Source organism: Hyaena hyaena, unplaced genomic scaffold (assembly GCF_003009895.1).
Source record: "Hyaena hyaena isolate Hyena2069 unplaced genomic scaffold, ASM300989v1 scaffold_985, whole genome shotgun sequence".
NCBI lineage: Eukaryota > Metazoa > Chordata > Mammalia > Carnivora > Hyaenidae > Hyaena > Hyaena hyaena.
The window spans coordinates 477,858-502,220 of NW_024081619.1; the positions used below are offsets into that span (position 1 = coordinate 477,858).

The 24,363-nt window shown below is 36.8% G+C and overlaps 1 protein-coding gene across 1 annotated transcript in view; it reads left to right on the forward strand.

Annotated features, from left to right (window-relative positions):
• LOC120223374 (diacylglycerol kinase beta-like) overlaps positions 1 to 24,363 on the forward strand; it is a gene marked incomplete at its 3' end in the record, with an annotated part of 391,667 nt that overhangs the window by 282,322 nt on the left and 84,982 nt on the right. The window contains exons 17-19 of the mRNA XM_039221452.1: positions 1,016 to 1,101; positions 3,381 to 3,470; positions 15,431 to 15,591. Of these exons, the coding sequence (XP_039077383.1) occupies positions 1,016 to 1,101; positions 3,381 to 3,470; positions 15,431 to 15,591 (337 nt within the window). The remainder of the gene's footprint in view (positions 1 to 1,015; positions 1,102 to 3,380; positions 3,471 to 15,430; positions 15,592 to 24,363) is intronic.

Consider the following 24,363-nt stretch of genomic DNA (forward strand, 5'->3'; position numbering starts at 1 on the left):
ATTCACTTATTATAAATCATGATGCAGCAGTATATGAATTGACACGGCAAGGTCTCTTAGACATTTTTAAATAAAAAAATGGATACAAATACATTAACAGGATGTATAGCATAATTCCGTTCATGTTAAAAATATGCTGCATAATAATGCTCATATGTGTACATTCACATACCTAAATGGATGGAAACATTTCTTGGATGATTGCATATTATATTGCTGTTAGTCGGTTATCACTGCATAAGGGAGACAAATAGACACATTCCACATATTTCTGTCTTGTTTCAGTTTTTTTTTTTTAATTGCAAGAAAACAGGCATGTACAATTTTATAACTGTCTGTGATACCCGCCTTTTTAACTTTCCCTCAGGTAGGTTTCATTAATAAGCACAATGTTATATGCAGTAGCAACAGACACTATGGTATTTATTGCAGCCCACCCAGAAATTAAGCTTGAGTGTTCCTAGATAGCAAACACAGAGGGCCATGTCAAAAGCAAAGAGGAAGCCTACTATTTGCAGATTCTAAATCAAAGGAAACAGAACCCCAAGAGCAGTGTGATCACTTTCTTCCAGTAATGGAAAAGGCTGAAAACTCTCAAAACCTTATTTGCTGGCATAATGGTTATATAATGATTCAGAAGGGAATTTTTGGTTAGTGAAAATTATTAATGAAACACTGTCATATATGTCACTTTGGATTATTTGTGAAATGCAGATCAAATATGAGAGACAGTTTTAATAAAATTAGTATGATGCATCAGTTTTGTTTTTTAAACTTTAGAGTTGACTAATCTAGAAGATACAGTTAAAATATGTTTAAGCAAGATGTTAATTCTTTTATTTTATAATTTTATTCTAGATAGGAATTGAATATTTTTCCACAAAATCATTGATGTTATTTTACAGTTCTCATAAAATAAAAATGTCTGTCATTAGATAAAATGCTAAGAATACAAAACTTTACAAGTCCTAATTTTAAAGCGTCAATCATGTGCTATGACATGCTTATTTTTCAGGTTAAACTTTTTCCGTGATGTTCCTGATTTCAGAGTGTTGGCCTGTGGTGGAGATGGAACTGTGGGGTGGATTTTGGACTGCATAGGTAATGGAGACACACATTCAATGTGGCTGGGGTGAGAGTGGTAACCTAAAAGGCTGTATGTCTTATTTATGTCGTTAATGCATTGACATCTTTGACTGCTACAGTGGTATAATCAGACATCTGGCATGTTGCACATTATTTACTGGTTTAATGTATTTTCTACATTTTGAAATCTTAATTGGCAAAATAATTTGCAATTTCTATCTAGAAATCCTTCTTTTTGTAATCCATTTCTCTTGGAATTTACTAAATCCTCAGAGCTATTTTCAAGTCAGGCTTTACAAATTCCATTTGTTTCTTTGCCCTGGAGAGGGAGCCAAAGAGCATCTTAGCATTTGTGATCAAGTGTGTGCCAAATAGATGTACTTATTTCATTTAAGCATGGAGCCTCTAAACCTTACCCTCTATATGTACATTCATATCAAATATATCAATCATCATTATTACCATAGCTATTTTTTATTTATCATGAACTATCTTGTAGACCTTGTGCTAAGATTTTTACCCCATCCTAATCTCACAATTCTGTGACATAGTATTGATAATCCCATTTTATAAAGAGAGGCTCAAATATACGAAGAAGTTAAATAATTGGAATAGTGTCTTAAGAGCTGTGAATTGACAGAACTGGGATTCGAGCTCACACTTTAGCCTTATTTTATATTGATTCTCTAAACTTTTAAAACATTTTTTTTAAATTTTTTAAATGTTTACTTATTTATTTTTAATAGGAAGAGAGATGGGGAGAGAGAAAGAAAGAGAGAGAGGGAGACACAAAATCCGAAGCAGGCTCCAGGCTCTGGGCTGTCAGCAGAGAGTTGAATGCAGGGCTCAAACCCACCAACTGTGAGATTATTACCTGAGCTGCAGTTGGGATGCTTAACCTACTGAGCCACCCAGGTGCCCCAAAACATTTTTAAATAAGCAAACAAAGCAGATACACAACTAAGGATCAAAAGTAGGCATATACCAAAAAAATGTGATGGTTGAGAAAAGTTATCTAGTTTTTCAGAGACAGATGTCAGAACTCATTACTAGTCAGTAAAATCATCATGAATCAGCCTTTATTAGGAGATAAATTCCAAACAAATATCCATTTCTTTAGTTCTCATTTCAGCTACAAAAATGGGCCCTTCACAAAAGGCAAATAATTGGTTCAAAAGAAGTTTTGCTATATATGTAAATCGAAGCAAACTTTCATTTAGTTAATACAAGTGAGAATATTCTATCTTTTCATATACACGAAAGTATTCAAATTAAAAGTGAGTGCATGTGTCAATACTCTTTTCCTAAGCATCTTATGATATCAGTCATTTTTTTAAGAAACAGTGAAAACTGTTCTTTAGCCTTTCAGTAGAAGATGTAAATAGCATAAGGTGCATTATCAAAGGAGAAAATCAGAATTCAAGAACTGCAGTAATTAAAGCCGCTTGAACAGAGAATGTTAGTAAAAACTACTGTCAAGTTTGTTTTCGCGTCCCAAATCTAAACCTCACAGATTACACTGGGGCACATCCATCCCTAAATAATCTTCTCTCCCCATTCTTCCACACAGCCACATACTCACTTTGATGGCTGAGCAGGTAGGAAAAATAAAGAAAAGTAATATATGTTTGTGAGAGTAATCAAAGGCATATGATGGTTTAAACAAAACTGCAGAATTTTAATGACAGAGGTCTTTTCTGAACCCAAAGCACTATGTTCTATAAAGCTTAATCTGAAAGAACCCTGCTGATCTCAGAATTACCCAGTTCTTATGTTGTTTACTTTGACCCAAAGCAGAGCCATGGGTAGGAATACAGTGAAACATTTTTAACATTTTACTAGCTTCCAGAGTTTGATTTTTTTTGAAACATTTTATTTCTTAAAGTGAAATATACCTAGAGTTGGTGGTGTTGGTGTTACAGCAATGCTCTCCTCCACTCTGATGACCCACCTCTAGGATATTCCTATATGCATGTACGTGAATCCTTGAGAATTTCATTGATATTAAATGAAATCTGCCATAATTTTTAATTGAGTTAAGATTTTAAAAGGCTTTATTCAGGCATAAGTCCTGAAAATTCCTGTGACTTTGTGAATTATGGTATTTATTTGTGTTTTATACATTATTATAAATACACACAAATGAAACTTAATTTGTAATTGTATATAGCTATAAAACATAACTTTTCCTGCTTTTAAGTACCTAGTGAGATGCTTCATGCCAAGCTGTCTTATTTACTGTTTTTCCATCTGTGATCAAAATTTTATTTTATCTTAATTTTTCTGTTCCACAGAAAAGGCTAATGTTGTCAAGCATCCTCCAGTTGCTATTCTGCCTCTTGGGACTGGCAATGATCTAGCGAGATGCCTGCGATGGGGAGGAGGTAAAACAGCTCACATGATAATGAGAATTTCAATAAACAGAAATACAGTGCAGAGTGCCCCCCCCAAAAAAAAACTAAGCCCATCATTTTTTATATATGATAACTGCCGTGTGAATTTAGCAAATTGAATTGTTCTGACACCGTATATGGTTTTGCACAATTATCTTGGGTAGGGAAACAAATAATGGATCAAGCACTAGGCTGTAAGTGCTGGGCTTTAGTCTGATACTAATTATAGACTTGATGGGGCAAGGCAAGTTTCTAAACCTCTTTGGTTTGGGGTTTCTAATTTAGGAAATGAGAGAAGCATGGGTCAACTTTAAAGTAATGTTCAGAGATTAAAAAATCTCTGAGTTGTGTAGCAAAATCACAAACAAAGGAAAAAATTGAAAAGCTAATGAATACATTACATAATACATTTTTAGACCCACTTTATACCAGGCAGTGTGTTCTGTACTTGGAATACAGGGTTAGGAATAGAAAACAAGGTCTACCTTCAAAGGGGGCCTTGAATTCTAGTGGCACATAAAGTGATATGTAAACTATGAGACTTCCTACTCACAAGTAGACCTATATATTACCAACAGAACAAAAGGTTTTCTGGAGGAAATGACAAGATAACATAGGGAGAATCCTAATGGATGGATAATGACAGCCATATAGAACTGAGGGTAGACTTCAAAGGCAAGAAAGAATCTCAAGTTCAGACACCCAGAAGGAGAAAGGCACTTGACACACTCAAAGAATTCAAAGTGGAATATTATGCATAAAATACGATAAGGGGGGAATATTTCAAAAGGCCTTAAAATAATTTGAAGTATCATTAATAGGCTCTACTTACCTGAAGATGCCAAAGTAAAGAAAACCAGATTTTGCTAAAGAGCTCAGCACTGAAATCTAATATTAGCTTCTAAACTCACTTAGAAAAGTTTAAAAAGTGTCTCTTAAGACAGGGTGAATCAGAATGCCCTTGAGGAGCTTGTTAAAAATACGGTGGCCTGACCTCACCCCAAATATGCTGAATGGAAATCTCTGGGGATGACCTAGGCAGATGTTTCTTTTTAAACAAACTTCATAAGTAACTCTGATTTACAATAAAAATTTGAGAACATTTGTTCCATGAGTGTCTGGCCTACTGGTAAACTCTAAGCCATGTTTATATGTTTGTATATGTATATGTATATGTATATGTATATGTATATGTATATGTTTGTATATGTATAGGTATAGGTATATGTCAGACAGAATTGGAGACAAAGTAAAAACTTGGTATATGATATGTTTATAATTTTCGTTAGGGATATAATTTAGTAAAAGGATTTTATGAAACACTGAGTTAAATCATAGACTCTAAAGACCAACAGACAGACAGATAAAATGAACAATTACTTATAAGATTCTAGTATTTGCCAGCGCTTACACATGCATGTTGATTAAAAGGAAGAGAATCACACATGTAGCTTCTTGTGTATTCTTTTGCAAAATATTTTTGATATTTGAAAATTAATGATTTCGTTTAGATTCCAAACTTGTAAATGCCTTCAATCTCAAAATTGATATAGAAGTTCCATTTGGAGCATCTTTAAATGATCTTCTTATAAAACAAGTTTAAATATATTATTAACCATGGTCAAAGACACAGGCATTATAATATATGAAGTATATGGTGTATATGTCAAAGCTCCAAAACACTCAAATATCTTTAGAGAATAATGGGGAGAAACTAAGCTAACTGATCAAGAATGACTCTCTGAGGAAGTAACATTTAAGCTGGATTTAAAATACGGGGAAGGAGGAATAGCCTCCTAAACTGAAAACGCTAAAGGAAGGCTGATGTGACTCTTTTTTTTTTTTCTTAATGTTTCATTTATTTATGAAAGAGAGAGAGGAGAGACAGAGTGAATAGGGGAGGGTCAGAGAGAAAGGGAGACACAGAATCTGAAGCAAGCTCCAGGCTCTGAACTAGCTGTCAGCACACAGCCCGACACGGGGCTTAAACCTATGAACCATGAAATCATGACCTGAGCCGAAGTCCGACACTTAACCCACTGAGCCACCCAGTGGGTGGAGTGCATAGTAATGGAATGGGGGAGATTGGAGAGATCATCACGAACCAAAATAATGCAGGGGCTTGGTGGTCTTGTTAAGAATTTTGCTAGATTTAATTTGAAGTATAGAGTGAAACTTGGAGACAGTTTCAAAATCAGTGTAACATAATGACATTTATGTTTTTAGAAGTAGATTGAGGGTTATAAAATAAACTTAAGAAAATTAAGAAATTGTGAAAATGTAGATAGAGTTTTCCAATAAGAACTTGTGTTATAGTTTTCATAATTAGAGAATAAAAGGACTGGATCAGGGTGATGATGAAGCAAACGAAGAGAAGTCGACAAAGTGGAGTTGCATTTTTTTTTTTAATATTTTTATTTATTTCTAGGAGAGAGAGAGAGAGAGAGACAGCATGAGCAGGGGAGGGTCAGAGAGAGAGGGAGATACAGACTATGAAACAGGCTCCAGGCTCTGAGCTGGAAGTCAGCACAGAGCCCACCCAGGTGCCCCTGGAGTTGCGTTTTTAGGGAAGGGCTGATAGAACCTTAGGGTGCATTGGATCGGGGCTTTGTGGAAAGCAGGGTATTAAGGGGGATGGCGAGTTGCCTAAGTTGAATGATTAGGATAATAGAGAAGCCATTTGATAAAGAAACATGCTCTAAAGTGTAATTATTTCTTACCAGGTATGTGGATAACTTTGAGCAAGTTGCTTAACAACTGTATACTTCTGATTCCTCATCAGATTTTAAAAAATGATAGTGTCTGCCTTGTGGGTTCAAACTATCAAACTGTCTAGTGTTTGTGCTGAGTACTTTAGGTAATTGTAGTAATTATCATCATACTTATCATTTGGGAAAGAAATACTTTATTCAACCAATAATCATTTGGTTAACTTTCAGTCACTGTAATATATTAAATAATTAAATAATATTATTTAAGTTTATTATTTTACAAGAATGTATTTGGGAAAATATAACACTGTAAGAATGTAGGATGTCCTAGGGCATTTGAAAATACTTAGTTTACATTCTGTTTGCAATTTTTCTGGCAATAATTAGTCTAACAAAAATGTAAGATTATGCCAGGGAAAATGTTTTGTGAGAGTGAGGGGCTAAGAGACAGAGTTTTAGATGGAGCATACACTTAACAAATATATGTTATTGCTTTCCTTTATGTGCTTTCCTTTATAAAAATTTCTATGACCCTTTATTTTTTAAAAAATTAAATTTTTATTTGTTTATTTTAAGAAAGAGAGAGACAGAAGTGTGAAGGGCAGAGTGTGAAGAAGAGAGAGAATCTCAAGCTGGCTCTGTGCTGTAAGCACAGAGTCAGATGTGGTGCTCGATCTCATGACCCTGGGATCATGATTTGAGCGAAAATCAAGAATCAGACACTGAACCACCTGATCCCCGCAGGCACCCCAAAGACTTTTTTAATAGATTTTGTCATAACATTGCATCATTAAATGGAAACTAAGTATTAATTATGCTTTTATTTTGTTTCTTAGCCTAGAGGGATTATAGGTTTTAAATCAAAATAATGGAAGCAAAATAACATCATTCTTTTCTAGAAATAAGCTTGTACTGGGGCGCCTGGGTGGCTCAGTCAGTTGAGTGTCCGACTTCGGCTCACGTCATGATCTCACTGCTTGTGGGTTCCAGCCCCGCATCAGGCTCTGTGCTGACAGCTAGCTCAGAGCCTGGAGCCTGCTTCGGATTCTGTGTATCCCTCTTTCTCTGACCCCTCCCTGCTTTCTCTCTCTCTCTCTCTCTCTCTCTCTCTCAGAAATAAATAAAACATTAAAAAATTTTAGAAATAATCTTGTACTTATCTATTTAGCAATTTTAATTAGTCTTTTTTAAAAAATATGACCTTGAGTTTTGGAATCCTATTTTCCACTACGCATCATTATTTAACAAGCTGATCATAGATAAAACAAGCAGGGTGTAGATATTTGTTAAATTGAGGGCTACAATTTGGAATTCTTTACCTTTGAAAATTACCTCTCAGTTGCAGTTGTTGTGATTCTCAAAACAGATTTATTGCCTACTTCCATTTTTATTTCGCTAGAAAGCTGATTGGTATTAGACTTTTTCATGTTTATCCATAAAAATTTTGAGAAAATAAGCAATGATAAAGATTTTAAGGTGAGTGAAACTACTAGAATCTAGCTCTTATGGTTAAATTTCACTAAATCCATCTACTTTGTTCTTTCTTGGTCACTTGCTGTTCTACATTTTTCTAGTGTTATATTGAATCATGCTGCTATTAACCTGAGATGAAGATGAGGACAAGCTTAATATTTCATTTAAAGCATTATAATTTATTCATATATCTACTGAATGTATATATAAATAATCTATTATAATATGTTATATTATATGTTACATATTACATATATTATACTATAATTTCATGCTACATTATACGATACTATATTATATTACATTAGTATATCTAAATTGATTTCTGTCTAAAAACCACCATATTAAGTTTCAAATGAATGGAATTTGCAAAAGAGGTGAATATTCTTAACTTTGTTTTTCAGTTAAACTGGGATAATATGTAATATTCATTTGGGAGATAATATTTATTATTGTGAAAAGAAAAAAATTTAGGAGACATTAAACATTAAGAATGAGGATAGAACTATGTAAGTTTAATTATTATGACTTTTTTTTTTTTTTTTAGCAGCAGGCAAAGCTTTATGAGTATAAGATTAAAAAGGAAGAATAGTATGAAAGCTCTCTTTACAGAGAAGGGACATTAGAAAGTGACTATAGGCAAAGGCCTTTGTTTTGTAAGGTTCCGATTAGCCCTCCCTTACCTTCCCCCTTGTTCCTTCTCAAATTCTACCCTTATTAACTGGATAACTCTAGGTGCTGGGTCCATTCCTGATTGGTTCATTTCTACTGTATGAGGGGTGGTCTATGGCCACACTACTTTCTTGTGGGTCATAGGTTTTAGGTTCAGGTCTGTCAGATCTTCCCTCAAATTCCTGGGAGGAACCTAAAGGAAAGTAGGTGGCGTCTGTTACATTCAAAAGAGAGACCTTACACCTGAGGGGGTTTGCTGTGGTCAGACACTCCCAGCCTTATTACAGAATATGTGTTTTCCCCACCCAGGGACCTCAGGTCCTAATCTTTCCCTCTCTGCCTACTGAATCCTATCTTTTTCCTATCATATCACCCCCCTCTAAACACATAACTCCTAACTGTCATTAGGAACTGGTACAAAGAATGATCTTAACTGCTTCCTGTTCAACAGGGTGATGACAGGGAACATAATTTAGGGCAGGTTCAGAGGTTGGTCCACGGTGCCATATAGTGGGAAGGTATTTGGAACATCTGGGCTAGCAAAATTTTCTCAGGTGTCTTATTTTCTGGCATACACGACAGCTTCTACAAATGACATACAAAAAGAATGTTAGACCAAAAAGCATTCTTTTTCCAAATGCCATGCCTTCTAGGAAGGAGGCCAAACCATAGTAAGGAAATACACATTATAGCCATCCAAAAATCGCTGACATTTCTGGTCGTTTTTAAAATCAATTTAACTATAGTTTTTCTTCCTTCTTCTATATGTATTTGGATCCTGTGATATCATTGGTTAGAATAATTAAGTACCTAAACTAATTTATGGTTCTCAATCCTCAAATCTTCCTCTGGCCATTCAGTTTCCTTAAGAACAACTCCATGAGGAATATTTAATTTTACCTCAAAGAAAGATTGATCTTTGATATCTAGATTGCTGTAAATTTAGGTAGTTGTTGAACTGTCCTGGAGCTAGCAGCACTATAGTCCCTAATTTGGTCATAATGTCTCTTCCTAGCAAGGGAGTGGGGCTCTCTGGCATTATCAAAAAAGAATATGAAAAAAATCAGGGTACCTGGGTGGCTCAGTTGGTTAGGTGTCCGACTTCAGCTCAAATCATGATCTCACAGTTTATGAGTTCAAGCACTGTGTTGGGCTCTGTGCTGACAGCTCAGAGTCTGGACCCCACTTCAGATTCTCTCTCTCTCTCTCTGCCCCTCCCCTGTTCATGCTCTCTTTCTCCTTCAAAATAAATAAGGATTTTTTTTAAAAACCCAAAAATTTTAAAAAAAGAATATGAAAAAATCAAGTCTCCCATATGCACCTGGTGGCTAAGAGAAAAATAGTTTTTCAGAGATGCCTGTAATCATTTCACTGTGTTTAGATAGTTGGTCAGGAGTGGAAAGGAGGACAGAAAAGGTGGCTCTGGTGTCAAGATGGAAATCAACCTGTTTACCTTGTATATCCAGAGTTGCCTGAGGCTCCAGGTTTCTGATAGGTAGTCCATTAGGGGGAACCATTGTAAGGACTCCTGGACCCCATCAGTCCCTTTCAGGGACATTAGTTTTATGAGCCCTTGCAGACAGAAGTCCCTGAGGGCATTCAGACTCCTAGTGCCCTCAATGGCCACATAAATGGCACTTGGTGCCAGGACATAGGGAAATCTGGTCTGACATAGTATGGAAAGCCACAACCGAAGCCTCAGATTTTTTTCTAAAGCCTCCTTTTCTGTTCTTTATTCTCTTCTTGATCTCAGTTGTAATACCCAATTGGCAACTCCTAAGAACTCCTCCAGATTCCTTCTAGGCCAACAGCCAATTCTTACAGCTTTCTCCAAATATGTGGAACTGACTGGGTGACAAATTTGTCCTTTACAATCCTCTCAGCTTTGGGGGGTGTCCGGGAGATACCCATATATTTAACCTCAACCTTTCCAGGAGGCCACCAGGTTTTCATAATAGTGTTTGTTCATGCTTGTGTTTGCATAATAGTGGCTAATTTAGCATAATTTAAAGGCTTAACTTGGGACTTTCTTAATTTTTCTAAAACACAAGCTTGGATACCATTCCTCAATGGGATGTTCATAGTCCCAATTAAGATCTTGGGGCAGGACTGGCTGGTCCCTTCCACTTCCCTATAGGACCTCCAAGCCCATGATAATTGAGCTGCTTGTCCCCATATCTCTCAGCTGCTGCTAGAACCCTACGTTTCTTTGTCTCATTAAGGGTCTGATTCAACAAGCATTATATCTTTCCAGAATATTCTAAAAAGCCTCTGTATGCTTATTTGGATCGTCAGAAAATTAACCTAGATCTCCCTTTATCTGTCTTAAATCTTGTAATAAAAAAGTACTTGTGCCTCCTTGTGTTTTCCCTTCTGGCACTTTAGCTTCTGGTAGTGGAAACATGCCTGTTGCATTATGGGGAAGGCCTGGATGAGTAGGGCAGTAGGGTGCAGAGGTGCACAGATTTTAGGTCTGGATGTACAAATTGAGGACCTCAGGAGGAGGAGGCTGAGATGGAAGACTTCCCTTCCCCTTTCTCTAGGTCTGCTTTGGGTACAGGCAAGGGTTCTTGGTTTTCACCTCTTGGAAAGGGTTGCCAACAAGCCAAAATGGACCTTATACATAGCTCGATTCTCTCTTAGGGCCCCCAAAACACTGAACATAGGTGACTTCTTCTCAATCCCCCCTCACATTTGTAAAACAGTCCAATTGTAGGATAGTATCATAATTGATATTTTCCTCTGGTGGCCCATTTTCCTTCTCCAGTTTATATTGGAGGCAAGCCTTGGTGGGAAAGAAAATGAGTCACTTTTTCTTCAGGGTTTGTGGATCAAAATCATCCCAATTTTTCATAATGCATCCCAAAGGAGGATTGACCTTGGCTAGGGAATTGACCATCTTTAGGAAAAAGGAAGAATAGGCATCCCCTATCTCAATTTCTTACAGCTGACCAGGAGACACCTTATCTCCTAACCCCTGCAGGTGGCCTGGCTGTGCTACTGGCAGCCAAAAGCCCTGTCAATTTTGTGAGGTGCTGGGAGTAGCTGCTCTTACCTACACTTGACCTTACCTCCATGAGCTGACCTTGTCTTCCTGATTCCTCATACCCCTCCAGTTCTCACCTGTGGGGCTTTGGAGGTATCATCTGTGACCAAGTAAGACTCCCCTGGATGTAGAAGGATGTGCTAATTTTATCTTCAGCTGGACAGTAATTTATGTATTGATCATAATAAAAACTGTTCCTCTTTACCAATACATTTCAATAGGCTGGTGAAAACCATTTTTTGTAAAGATAAAATTGGCTGTTGAGGGTGCTGAAAGGGTCAAAATTGAGATCTATACCCCTGCCTTTTTCATCAATGCCCACATAAATATGTTCCAGCCATGTGGGTATTCATATTACAATATCTAGGTTTTTGGCAGATACTGGGTTAAATTTAGCTAAATGGTTCCCATGTGTATCAGTAAAAGTCCCCTTCATATATCATAGTCATCCATCCCTCATACAGCATAGACATCCATTCATTTGCGTTGCAGAAACACAACTATAATGCATTTGGAGGCCAGCAGCGAAGGTATTGCCACCATTTTCCTAGCCTTTGGCTCAGAAGAGGGGGAATTTTAATCTTATACCAGTGTACTTACAAAATCCCTTCATTTTAACCTTAGTCTGCCCTGACCACACATAAAATTCCTTTCCAAAGATTTCCCTGAATGAACCTCCTAAAACTTTCCTTTGCATTTAAATTTTGCCCAAAGCCATTTCTCTCCAAACGATCAGTCTTATTTAGGTTATCTTATTTTGGACAAAAATTACTTTTTTTTTTCACCTTCAACAAAAATGTATTTCCATTCCTTATAACTTTGTTACATATTTACTTTTCTACATACATATTTGCTTTCCATATTTTCAGCAGTCTTAACTCCATTTAGCAGAATTTTAACTCTTAGAAACCTTAGTCTCCAGTGAAAACTAAGTAGTAGCCAATTGTTAACTGTCTGTTATATCAGAATTCCTTAGATGGCAAACTTATGAATCAATTAAACACAAAGCATGTTTTCCAGCAGACCCAAATATACTTAGTTTTTCTCCTATAAGTCAAAAGCATAGGGGCACCCGGGTGGTTCACTCAGTTGGATGTCAGACTTCGGCTCAGATCAATGATCTCATGGTTCATGGGTTTGAGTCCCGCATCTCTACTGATAGCTGAAAGCCTGGAGCCTGTGTCAGATTCTGTGTCTTTCTCTCTCTTTGAGGCTCCCTGCTCAAGCTCTGTCTCTCTATTTCAAAAATAAATAAACATTTTAAAAAAGTCAAAAGCATAAACCTGTGTTTAGTCAACAATGCTTTAGCATTCCATTGCATTTGGAAAAGTCCTAAATGTCCAATGAATTTAACCCAGTTTATCATCCAAGCAAAACTTCAAAGGTTCAGGTTATCAAAGATTCTGAAAGCTATTTTAACAATAAAACTTTGGGGGCACCTGGGTGGCTCAGTCAGTTAAGCATCTGAATTCGGCTCAGGTCATGATCTCACGGTTCGTGGGTTCAAGCCCCGCATCAGGCTCTGGAGCCTGGAGACTGCTTCAGATTCTATTTCTCCATCTCTCTCTCTGACCCTCCCCTGCTCATGCCGTCTCTCTCCCTCTCTCAGAAATAAATAAAACATTTTTAAAAATTAAAAAAAAACAATAAAACTTTGAAACAGACAAAATTAGCCATCATTTTAAGTCATCTTTTTGTTAATAAATTGGAGCAGAGATAGCATGAGCTTATTTGACCTTTAGTAAACCTCAGTAGAAAATTTTTCATATATTTAATGTTGATGACTCTGAAGACATGTCTATTTTAATTAAAACAACAAACTTAATTTAAAAAAAAAATACCAAATATGTTCCATCTGTGTCCATTTAAAGTCAACCAGTTTGTTCCTCTTTGTTACTTTTAACCCGGGACACCGGTGGAGAAAACTGTAGCCAGTGGCTTGTTGCTGCTCCTCGACCAGAGGGTGGGAGGAGGAGCCAGTGGTGCCTGAGGCACTGAGGATGGTCTAGGAACCAGTTTGTAGGCTGCACCCAAGGTGGTGCAGAAACAGGCAGAGGGAGGGCAAGGGGCTGAAGAGGTGAGGTTTGACCATGAAGCCTGGAGGCAGATAAAAGCCCAGAGGGCAGACAAAAAAGAGATCTCCTGGTCCTAAAGCCTGTCAGCTCCACCAGATGAACAGATGCAGATGTTTTGTTTGTTTGTTTGTTTGTTTTCCTCCCACCAGCAAGTGGAAATGAGCAGTCCATGTTGGGCCCAAGAATATAGGGAGGTTCCCTGAAACAAAAGGGGTTTTGGCAGTTGCTTTGGAATATTCCTTGAAGTCCCCATCCTGAGGTAGACTGACCAGAGACCCTTGGCTCTCATTATCATCTGCACCTTGTGGGAGCCTGCCAAATGTCTCAGTACAATTCTATGCAAATTATTATGTATATTCAAAGTTTTGGAATTATACCACAAAAATATAATGTAACATCTATTAAAATAATATTTGATACTTTTAATACACTGTCTATTCTTTTTTTCTTTTAATCCAATTAATTTCCAATGTTATGTTTGCTAACACCTCTAATGAGACCTCATAGCCTCTGGCAGTTACTTGTTCAATGATTTTATTAATAAAATATAGACCAAAGTTGGACATAGGAAAAAAAACTATGAAAATCTTGTTTCAATTTAAAATATAATTTCAAGAATATGTGTGTGTGAGTGTGTGAGTGTGTGTGTGTGTGTACAGAGTTAGAGAGGAGATATTATTCTACTTAGTACAATATTTCAAATTCTATCATCATTAGTAATAGTATACGGTTCAGAAATTCCTATTCTTACGCCTCAAGTACTAAGACCTTTTATGCATTTTCTCATTTAATTCTCACAATAAATCTAAGTGTTTACTTAGTAAGAGGATGCCATTTAGGGAGGTTAACAGCAAACATTAAATAACACAACCAGGGTTAGGCTGTCTGAACTATATGGTTATATAGATACAGATACATTCAAGAGAAAATATCATGTTAAGCAATAAGTTTGGTTTCAGGCCATGTTGATTATCTGCAGGGACTCATTACGACAAGACTTGTTGAGCATTTACTCTAGGGCAGACCTGGTAAAAGACACATGTAGTGAGAACAATGCAAATAACTATAATGCAGTGTAGTGGTTCTAAAGTGTAGCTAGTTTGGAGAACTGTGTGCTGTGGTCACTGTATGGAAGCCATTTATTTTGGGAGGGTGGCTTCTGGAAAGAAGTGCTATCAAATATAAAACCTCCAGGAGGAGTAGAAGCAAGGCAACCACAAGAAAAGGTATACTCTGGGTATATAGAATAAGGAAAGATAGCGCACAAAATGAGGAAGAGAAGGACTTCTACTTAAACTTAAAGTTGTTTCATATCAATGGAGAGCAAAATGTGAGGATAAAGAAGGGTTGGAAAGGGTCAAGTCTAAATTTGCATCCAAGGTATTTACTTCAACAACTGGATGAAGGCTGTTGCCTGTCTCAGAGTTAAAGCAGGCATTAATTTCATTCTGAACACATTGATAAAGTTTTGTGGGGCTATGCAGTGGAACTCTTCATTTGTCATTGGACTTATACTGAAAATTGGCATTTCAGGAGAAGAATGTGAGTTGCAAATTAAAGCTAAAGACAAAGGGGCTCCTGCATGGCTCAGTCGATTAGATGTCCAACTTCAGCTCAGGTCATGATCTCATGGTCTATGAGGTTGAACTCTGCATTGGGATCTGTGCTGACAGCTGAGAGTCTGGAGACTGCTTCAAATTCTGTGTCTCCCTCTCTCTTTGCCCCTTCCCCACTCACGTTCTGTCTCTGTCTCTCAAAAATGAATAAAGATTTTTTAAAAAATTTAAAAGCTAAAAAAATATATTTGTTTGAGCTTAATGATTATAGTTAATTATTTACCTTGTGTTAGACTTTGCTTTAAAATGCATTGTTTGGCTTTAGAGTGATGCATCCACATATACACACTCAGACACACATAAATATATCTTTTGTTATTTGGTTATATTTTTTCTGAAGATAATTTTTTTTCATTAGGTTATGAAGGTGAGAATCTGATGAAAATCCTAAAAGACATTGAAAACAGCACAGAAATCATGTTGGACAGGTGGAAGTTTGAAGTCATACCTAATGACAAAGATGAGAAGGGAGACCCAGTGCCTTACAGTATCATCAATAATTACTTTTCCATTGGCGTGGTAAGATTTTGTGCTAAATGTTCTTTTTTTTTTTTTTACCAGACCAGAATAATCACTGTGTGTAAACTCTTACACTGTGAAGATTTACTGATTATAAATAATTTATTTTATCTCTGTGTCAGCAAAACACCTCTTTTAATGGGCTACATAATAAAGCTTATGAATTTATTCAAAGTCAGAGAATCAGCAACACATAAATTTTTCATGTGTTAAACAAAAGAAAGAAACTTTCTTTTTCAATTGATTTGACTATGTGGGTTACTAAAATAAAGGGTAGAATAGTTTTTAAGGAAGTTATGTTTTAGAATATAGACTGAAGCGCCACATTAATTAAAATATGAAGATGATATATCAAATTTTATCTTATTTTGAGATATGTATTAAAATATTATAGCCTATTAGGTTTTTACATATAGACATTATTTTAAAATTTATGCTTAGGTCTGATGTCTAACAAAAATGCTATTATGATTCTCAAGTGGTTAATAACTCAAAAGGCTAACTTACTTTCTTGAAAAACCTTAGACGAAAAGTAAAATATCATTTAGCAATTAAAATAGTTATTGTAATTTTAATCCCTAAGGATTAATATTTTTAGTAGTGATTTACATACTTATATATTGCTTGGTAATTATGAATTCTTAAAATATATTATGTACAACATCACATTTTTCCATTTAACATATGCTGTTCAATATTAATCTCATGCCATGTTATACTTCTCTCATGTGCCTGTACACATACACACTGCTCTAATAGATTATAAAAGCCATTGATTGAATCCATGAATTTAGGAAATTAAGCTACCTGAGTAAGGGTCCTTTAGCAATATTTTTTCCAAGTGTCCATTTATTTATCTGTATCATTATGGTATTATTTTTTCTCATTGTTAGAAATAAAGTGATTATACATTTTAAAAGCCCCAAATAATGGTACACAATAAAAGCTAAATATAGAATCATTAATAATACTGTGACAACTCTTATTATTTGCAAGAAAAATGTAATGAATTTGATCCATTAAAGTCTTATTTACATTTTATATGAAATATGCATAATAATGTTTTTAACAGCTTTATGGGGAGGTACCTTACACACAACCTATTTCATTCATTTTAAATAACCTTTTAATGATTTTACTAAATCCATCCAATTGTAGAAGATTTTTATTACCTAACAAAGAAGCTTCATGCCCATTTATAGTCAATTCTGAATTTTTCCCCTAGCTCTAAACAACTAATCTTACTGTGTGGATAGTTCATATAAAAGAAATCATACAATATATAGTCCTTTGCATTTGGCCTGTTTCACTTCACATAATATTTTTGAATTGCACTCGTATGAACTGCATGACTACTGTATTCCATTTTGTTGCTTAGTACTATGCCTTTGTGTGGGCATATCACATATTGTTTAGCCATTTGCCAGTTGATAGACATTTAGATTGTTTTGATTCTTTGGATGTTACGAATAATGCCATTCTCTTGAGTTTCTTAAGTGTATTTTTTTGTTTATTTGTTTTGGTTAATGTTCCTTTTAACTTCAGAATTTCCATTTGGTTCTCCTTTTATAATTTCTCTGTTTTTAATTGGCATTTTCTAATTGAAGAGTCATTGTTGTTATGCTTTCCTTTATTCTTTAAACATACTTAACTTTAGTTCTTTTGACATGTTTAAAATAGCTGTTGTGAAGTCTTTTTCTGCTAAGTTCAACATCTGGAGCTCATCAGATAATTTAATAACATCTCTACCACATCCAAGACTATTTTTCTGAAAGCATGTGCCGCAATTTGCTCTTCCTCTGCATGTCTGCTAGTTTTTTGTTGAGAACTGGATATTATAATACAATTATCATAAGAACTTTGGATTTGGATCAACTCACAGTGGTTATAGTTGTTCCTGTGTTTGTTTAGTAACTTGCCCACATTTATCGCCTAGAGCCTTTCTCTCCTGTGCTACATGCCTACTGATGACTCCGTTTTTGTTTTGTTTTCTCTTTTCAATTTTTGTTTTTATTTTAATGCTGGCTTCCTAGGGATCAGCCCTGTGTCAGCATGATTGATCAGAGTTTGTGCTCAGGAAGGTTGAGCCAGTAAGTTTTCCTCCTTTAGCCACTGGATCTGTGTGTTCACTGGGAAACACACATAACTTCAGGCAACTGTTAATCCTAATTCAGCTTTTAATATCTGCTGTCCCTATTCTTGTCTCTTTTACCCAGGTATAATAATTCTCACTTAGCCAAGGATGTATAGACAACTAGGGTGTTTTCTGAACATATATACAGACTTATACATGCCTTTCAGATAGCCAATCAAGGTCCATTATGGCTATCTCATTCCCAAGGTCTCCTGTTGAATCTCCTGTTAGCTGGCTCCTTAGTTGTTTGCCTTAATCAATTTTGCAACCTCAGGCCAGCTGTGACACTGGCCTTCCTTCCACTTTCTACTGAAATTAATCTTGTTTTAGATAACTCTCTGGGTCATGAAGTTTTTCTACTTTCTACTCCAAATCAGATCACCTCCCTTAACAGTGAAGTTGCTTGCTTTCATGGCTTGCCCACCCTGGTCAAAGTACAGCATTGATGGAGCTGGAACATAAGGGAGCACCCCAGAACTGAATCATGACTGACTGTCTCTGCTCTTATCTGAGCTTTAGTAGTTTTTCTTGAATAAACACTTCTCAATTTTTATACACTTTTGGTCAGTTTCCAGTGGTCTTCAACAGCATATAATTCCTTCCCACCACAGGAGACACTTGGCAATGTTTGTACACACATTTGATTATTATGAATGGGAGGGGATTACTGTTGGCAGCTAGTGGGTAGAGGCTAGGAATGCTGCTAAACACTCCCAGTGCACAAAAGAAGTCCTCAGAAACACAAGAAAGAATTAATACAGCTCAAAATGTCAATAGTGCTGAGGCTGAGAAACCCTGATATCAAGTAACAGCCATATTAATACCAAACTTAAGGTGTTGGGAAAGGAGAAATAGCTAAAATCCAAAGAAATGAGAAAAGAAACTAATAAAAATAAAATGAGAAATATAGCAAAGATTAACAATAACAGGAAAAATATATATAGAATGCTGGCACAACCAAATACTGGATAATTGAAAAAAAATGAATCAGATCTATTGAAAAACTGATTTTATAAAATTATTGGGAGGAGAATTACAAATAAACAATGCAGAGTGCAAAAAACTAGAAAAACAAAAAATAATCCCATAGACACAGAATGTAATTTCCCAAATGAAAATATTTTTTTTAAAATGTTTTATTTATTTCTAGGAGAGAGAGAGACAGCGTGAGCAGGGGAGGGTCAGAGAGAGAGGGAGTCACAGACTGAAACAGGCTCCAGGCTCTGAGCTGGCAGTCAGCACAGAGCCCGACGCGGAGCTCGAACCCACGAACCGCGAGATCATGACCTAAGCGAAAGTCGGACGCTTAACCGACTAAGCCACCCAGGCGCCCCCCCCCCCCAATGAAAATATATTAGGACCAAATATGGGAGAGTAGCAAAGTTGCCAAACACAAAATCAACTTAAATATTCAGAAGTATAAGGTGCCTGTGTGGCTCAGTCGGTTGAGCATCTAACTCTTGATTTTGGCCCTGGTCATGATCCCAGGATTGTAGGACTGAGCCCTGTACCATGCCCCACACCAATTGGCTGACAGGAGCCTGTTTAAGATTCTCTCTTTCTTCCTCTCTCTCTCTCTCTCTCTCTCCCCCCCAATCCTTCCTGCCCTTCTCCCCCACTCATGTTCATTCTCTCTCTAATATATATTCAATATTCAATAATATTACACTATATCATTTAATCAATTAATTTATAAGAACAGCAATAAAATCAGAAAGCATTTAAGAGTTAATAAAGTATATACAAGACCTATGTACAGAAAATGTTAAAACTCTCTACAAAGACAAGAAGGATCAGAATAGAGACATTTCCTATTCTTAGATGAGATAGCTTAATATAATATGCAAATTAATTTATACATTTATCTATAGTTAATGAATATTAGCGCTGGATTTTATGACAAATTTGAAAAACCTATTCAAATACTCTATATCCCAAAGTAAGTCCATTTTAATAAAAAGAAAAGATGGACGACTGAGCAAATCAGACATACTATAAGTGGACTAGAAATGATAATAGAATGGTGCTGTGAAAAAAAAGATGGATGAATCAGAGAGGTAGAGAGACATATAATGACCCTCACTATAGATGTGGCACAAAGACTGGCGAAATGACAGATTGTATAGTTTAGGTTGCAAATTGATTAATGTTCAAAAATTAGCTTCCTTTGGAGAGAAAATTTTGTTAGAAGTCTACCTTACATCACATAAGTAATTGCTAGATGTACTTAAGTATGAAATTTGAAGTGCAAGGTTTAGGTCCTAATAAAAGAATATATCAAATATATTTGTGATTTTGAAGTAGAACAGAACTAACCAAACAAGGTGGATTTGAGTGAGGTGACTTTAGAAGGGTCTTGTTCCATTTGACTGGGAGCCTCTTTCAGTGAGTAAAACATGAAAAGGTGGGATAGGAGGAGATGAGACCATCCCTCCCTGAGATATTTGCTTCTATCCCGGTGAGCCAAAGTCTCAACACTCAGGATCAGAATCAGAGCAATCAGAGTTCAAGCTTTGGCTGTCTCTCAGCAAGGCCACCTTCTACTTAGCAACGTCTATTCTGCCTCAGTGAATCCAGAAAACAATAAAATGAAATGAATGATCTATCTCAAGCTATTCCTGAATATATAAGAAACAGTGGAGTTGAAGTACTGAAAGGATGAGGGGGACATTTCAACCTCTTGTTATCAGCAGCATGGGACAGATGAAGATGGCATATAATTTGTACTGGAAATTATCTCTTGGAACCTTACTACCTTCTAGTTACAAGGTGATCTTAAAGGTGGACTGTGTTATGAGTAGAGTTTCCGTGATTTCAGTTATTGCCCTTCATTGGCTGGCCATAAGGATTTTACACTATACATAGAACTTGCTTGAAACTTTTAGAAAAACCTATGATGGTCAGAAACATATAAATATCATCCTCATATGCACTGTGGAATACCCTTTGTATTAGTCAGAGTGGGTTGAGTACTGGCACAAACAACCCCAGAATAACAGTGGTCTGACAACAACTAAGAATTAGTTCTTCCTTCACATAGTAGATAGCAGGGGTTAATATGTGGAGAGAGGTTCTAGTCCACTTGGTCACTCAGTGGCCCAGGCTCAAGAAAAGAGTGGACTCTAGAAGGGGGGCGTTTATGGGCCAGGCTTGGAAAACATTTCACCCATAAGCATTATCCATATATGAATCATTTGGCTGCACTTAATTTTAAGGAAGCCGTGAAAGGAATTCTGAGTAGGAAGAAAAGGGAAGTGGGTAAATAGCCAGCCCATTTCTGCTAATTCCTTCTGTATAATGCTTTTCAGTGTTAGCCAGAACAACTGGAAATAATCCTGAAATCATAATTAACTCTAAAAATAGATATTCTTGTACAGTTGTGGTCGTTCAGTAAAAGTATAATTATATAGCACCCACTATGTGCCAGACACTATTTGAGGAATGACAGTGAAAAAGATAGAAGAAACCTATGTAATCACTAAGCATACATTTTACTAAGGCAAGACAATTGTTATGAAAAGCTGAACAACTGGACATTAGAAGCACAGATTATAGAAATTAATAAAAAACAACCAGTATGTGTCACCTTTCACTCTTATTTTAAACTTTAACATAGCTATGGATAATGTCAAAACTCCCAGGAAGAAAACTGTCCACACTACCATGTTCACATATGCCCTTATAGTTGATTCTTCATTCATTTGTTTAATAAACAACCAAAACTAAGTCCTCCTCCCCCCTCCCCCCCTTTTTTTTTGGTCAGGACTTAGAATTATAGGAATGAGTTAAATAGAACAAGTCATTATTAGAGCTTGGAGTTTAATGGTAGAGAGAAGCATTAAAAAACAAATCCACAAGAACAGAGCTTTTCAAATTCTTATAAATTCAATGAACAAAAGCTAAAGTTATCATGAGCTAGAATAGGGAACTTTAGATCTCATGGTCAGGGAAAGCCTAGAAAAGAAGATGTATTTAAGCAGAGATCTGAGGAGTACACAAATGAGCTGGCCACTAAAGAGATGGACAGAGCAGAGCAAGCAGGTATAACTCTGTGTCAAGAAACAGAGGTGAGAAAAATCTTGATGTGTTCCAGTCCATGAGCCTGGAACATAGAGAAGGTGGAAGTGTATGACAAAAACAAGGCTGTTGCAGAGGTGGCCGCTGCCATGTCTTAAAGAATCTTGGAAGCCAGTTGTGGTGTTTGTCTTTCAAGAGGGGCCATGAAATGATTTAATGATTAAAATCAGGAAATTAAGTGGTCTGATAGGTGCGACAGGAGTTCTTTTACCAGGAGTGCCAGCTACATATTAACAGAAAGATAAAGTGTCATAAAAATGATAGAATTTTGAATATTTTAACCTAACATATAAATATAATTGAATTGGTCAATCTTCCCTTATAAGCCCATCTAATACAATTCCTTTGAATGTGAATCAGTAGTTCTATAAAGTCTGTCTTGTGTAAATCATATTCTCTAATAACCATCTAATGATTTCCATTTGTAGTTTGTGTTAAGTGGAATAAAAACTCAAAAGACTCTTAAGATGCATTCTGAGTATAAAATCCTTCTAGATTTTTAAAATCAAATATTTTACAATGATTTTCTAAAGGTAATTCTTCAGCAAAGAATATATAATTCTGTAGCAGTTTCAGCATTGCATTTATAACAAATCTTTGTTTTGAAATAAAACAAAAAATTATAATATATAGTACGAGATTAGATGAGATTAATATTATACCATATGAGATTAAATTATGTAATTGTAATAAAAACCAAAATGGTATAAACAGTGTTGGAAACAACAGAAATGATTATTGGTAAGTAAACCTCATAACGTGGAAGTATAAATGAGCAGGTGTACTAAAAAGTAGTGGCTGCAAGGTACTGGAGGTGGATGACAGGACTCCTTCAGTATCTGCAGTCGGAGGGATGTTGACAAGCTTGCAGTCGGAATGGGATGAGCATGACCCCTCTGGGTTCCTGAGTAGGCAGGACTACTCCCAGACCACTGAGAAGGAGAACTGGAACCAGGTAACAGGGCTGCTTTCAAATCCAAAGGCTTCTCTGTAAGAAGCATTCAGCTCCTCCAACTCCCTGCTCCCTGGCTTCAGTCAGCCCAGTTAGGGTGCCTGAAGCTTTCCCAGAGGTTTTCTTAGATGCACCTATTCCCCACATCTTGGGATGGGGACAGGGCGGGTATTTTTAAGATTGGATGGGTGCTCTCCATCCGCAAAGCCTGGCTGGGTGTTGAGAGGCTGCTGTGTGTCTTTTCTAGAGCAGTGCCCTGGAAAGCAGAAATTTCCCTGCTTTCCTGCAACCCTGGAGTTGACCTGGCAGTCTGCGCATGCTCAGAAGCCGGCGGCGAAGGCTTGCCCTCCCACGCACAAGGGCGCCCTCCTGGGCGGGGCACCCTCTGGGGCACGGTGTCAGTCCGGGATGTAGGCGTAGAAAAGACAGGGCGGGTGGCCCATGGGGCAGCTGGAGTTTTAACAGGGCGCTGTGGTCAGGCCTGATGCCGTCTGTGGTTTGAAGATTCCATCACCCTCTCTTGAGTTCCAAAACTTTTTGGCTGTGAGTCCTCGTCTCTTTCTACTTTCTCCCAGCCTCTCCTTACCACTCAGCTGTGCTGATGCCTTTGGTATTCTGGGTGAGGCAGAAAAAGAGAGAAATGCTCTGTCAGGCACCCTGCGGCAAAGTTTAAGAAGCTCAACAACACTCACTGTTTCCCTTGAGAGAAATCTCAGGGAAGGTCATTGTCCTTGGCAGTGAGCTGTGCCACCTTGGGGAAGGGGCGTCACAGGTGAACTGAGAGTGTTCTTACCCTGCATCTGTTATCGGATCTTTCCCTCCAGTGGTGTGCCAGAACTTCGCTGGACCCTCTGACTCCCACAAAGGTACTCTCTGATCTGTGAGTGTTCGCTTTTGCCCTTCTGTGAGGGGGATGATAGGCGAAAACTCCTATTCTGCCATCTTTGTGCTATTCCTCTCCAAGAATATTTTTTTTAACAGATAATCAGTTTGAAGATAAAACTACAGCTATGGAAAATACTTAATTATAAAAGCATGTGATTTGCATATTTATGTCATTAAACTTTATCATATGGAAGAAACTGAGTATTTTGCATTCTAAAAAAAGAAGTAGCTTAAATTTGCTGAAGAGGAAGGAGTAGTAAATCTAAGCCAGGAGGTCTCAAATTTAAGTATAAATTAGAATTACCTGAAGGGCTTGTTGAACTCCAGATGATGATCCTTATACCCAGCCTTTCTGTTTCATTAGGTCTGAGATGGGGCCCCCAAATTTCTGGTTCTAACACGTTCTCAGGTGATCCCAGTATTGCTTTTCTAGGCTCATGCTTTGAGAACCACTGCTCTAAGCACATAACAAAGACAAAAAAGTAACATGAAGTGAGAGAACTACTTTAGTAGTAATGGTGTCATCTAAGATGGTCTTTCACAGCACAAATGATTCTTATATAAGTTATTTAAAAATATAGATTAAAATGGAATGTCTTCTCATTCATTTTACATAGCTTGCAGATGTCAATATCAATACCTCAGGAACAACCCAAATAAGAAAATACACATGTGAATATAAATGCCACAGTTGCAAACAATATAATTAGCAAGTAAATTTAGG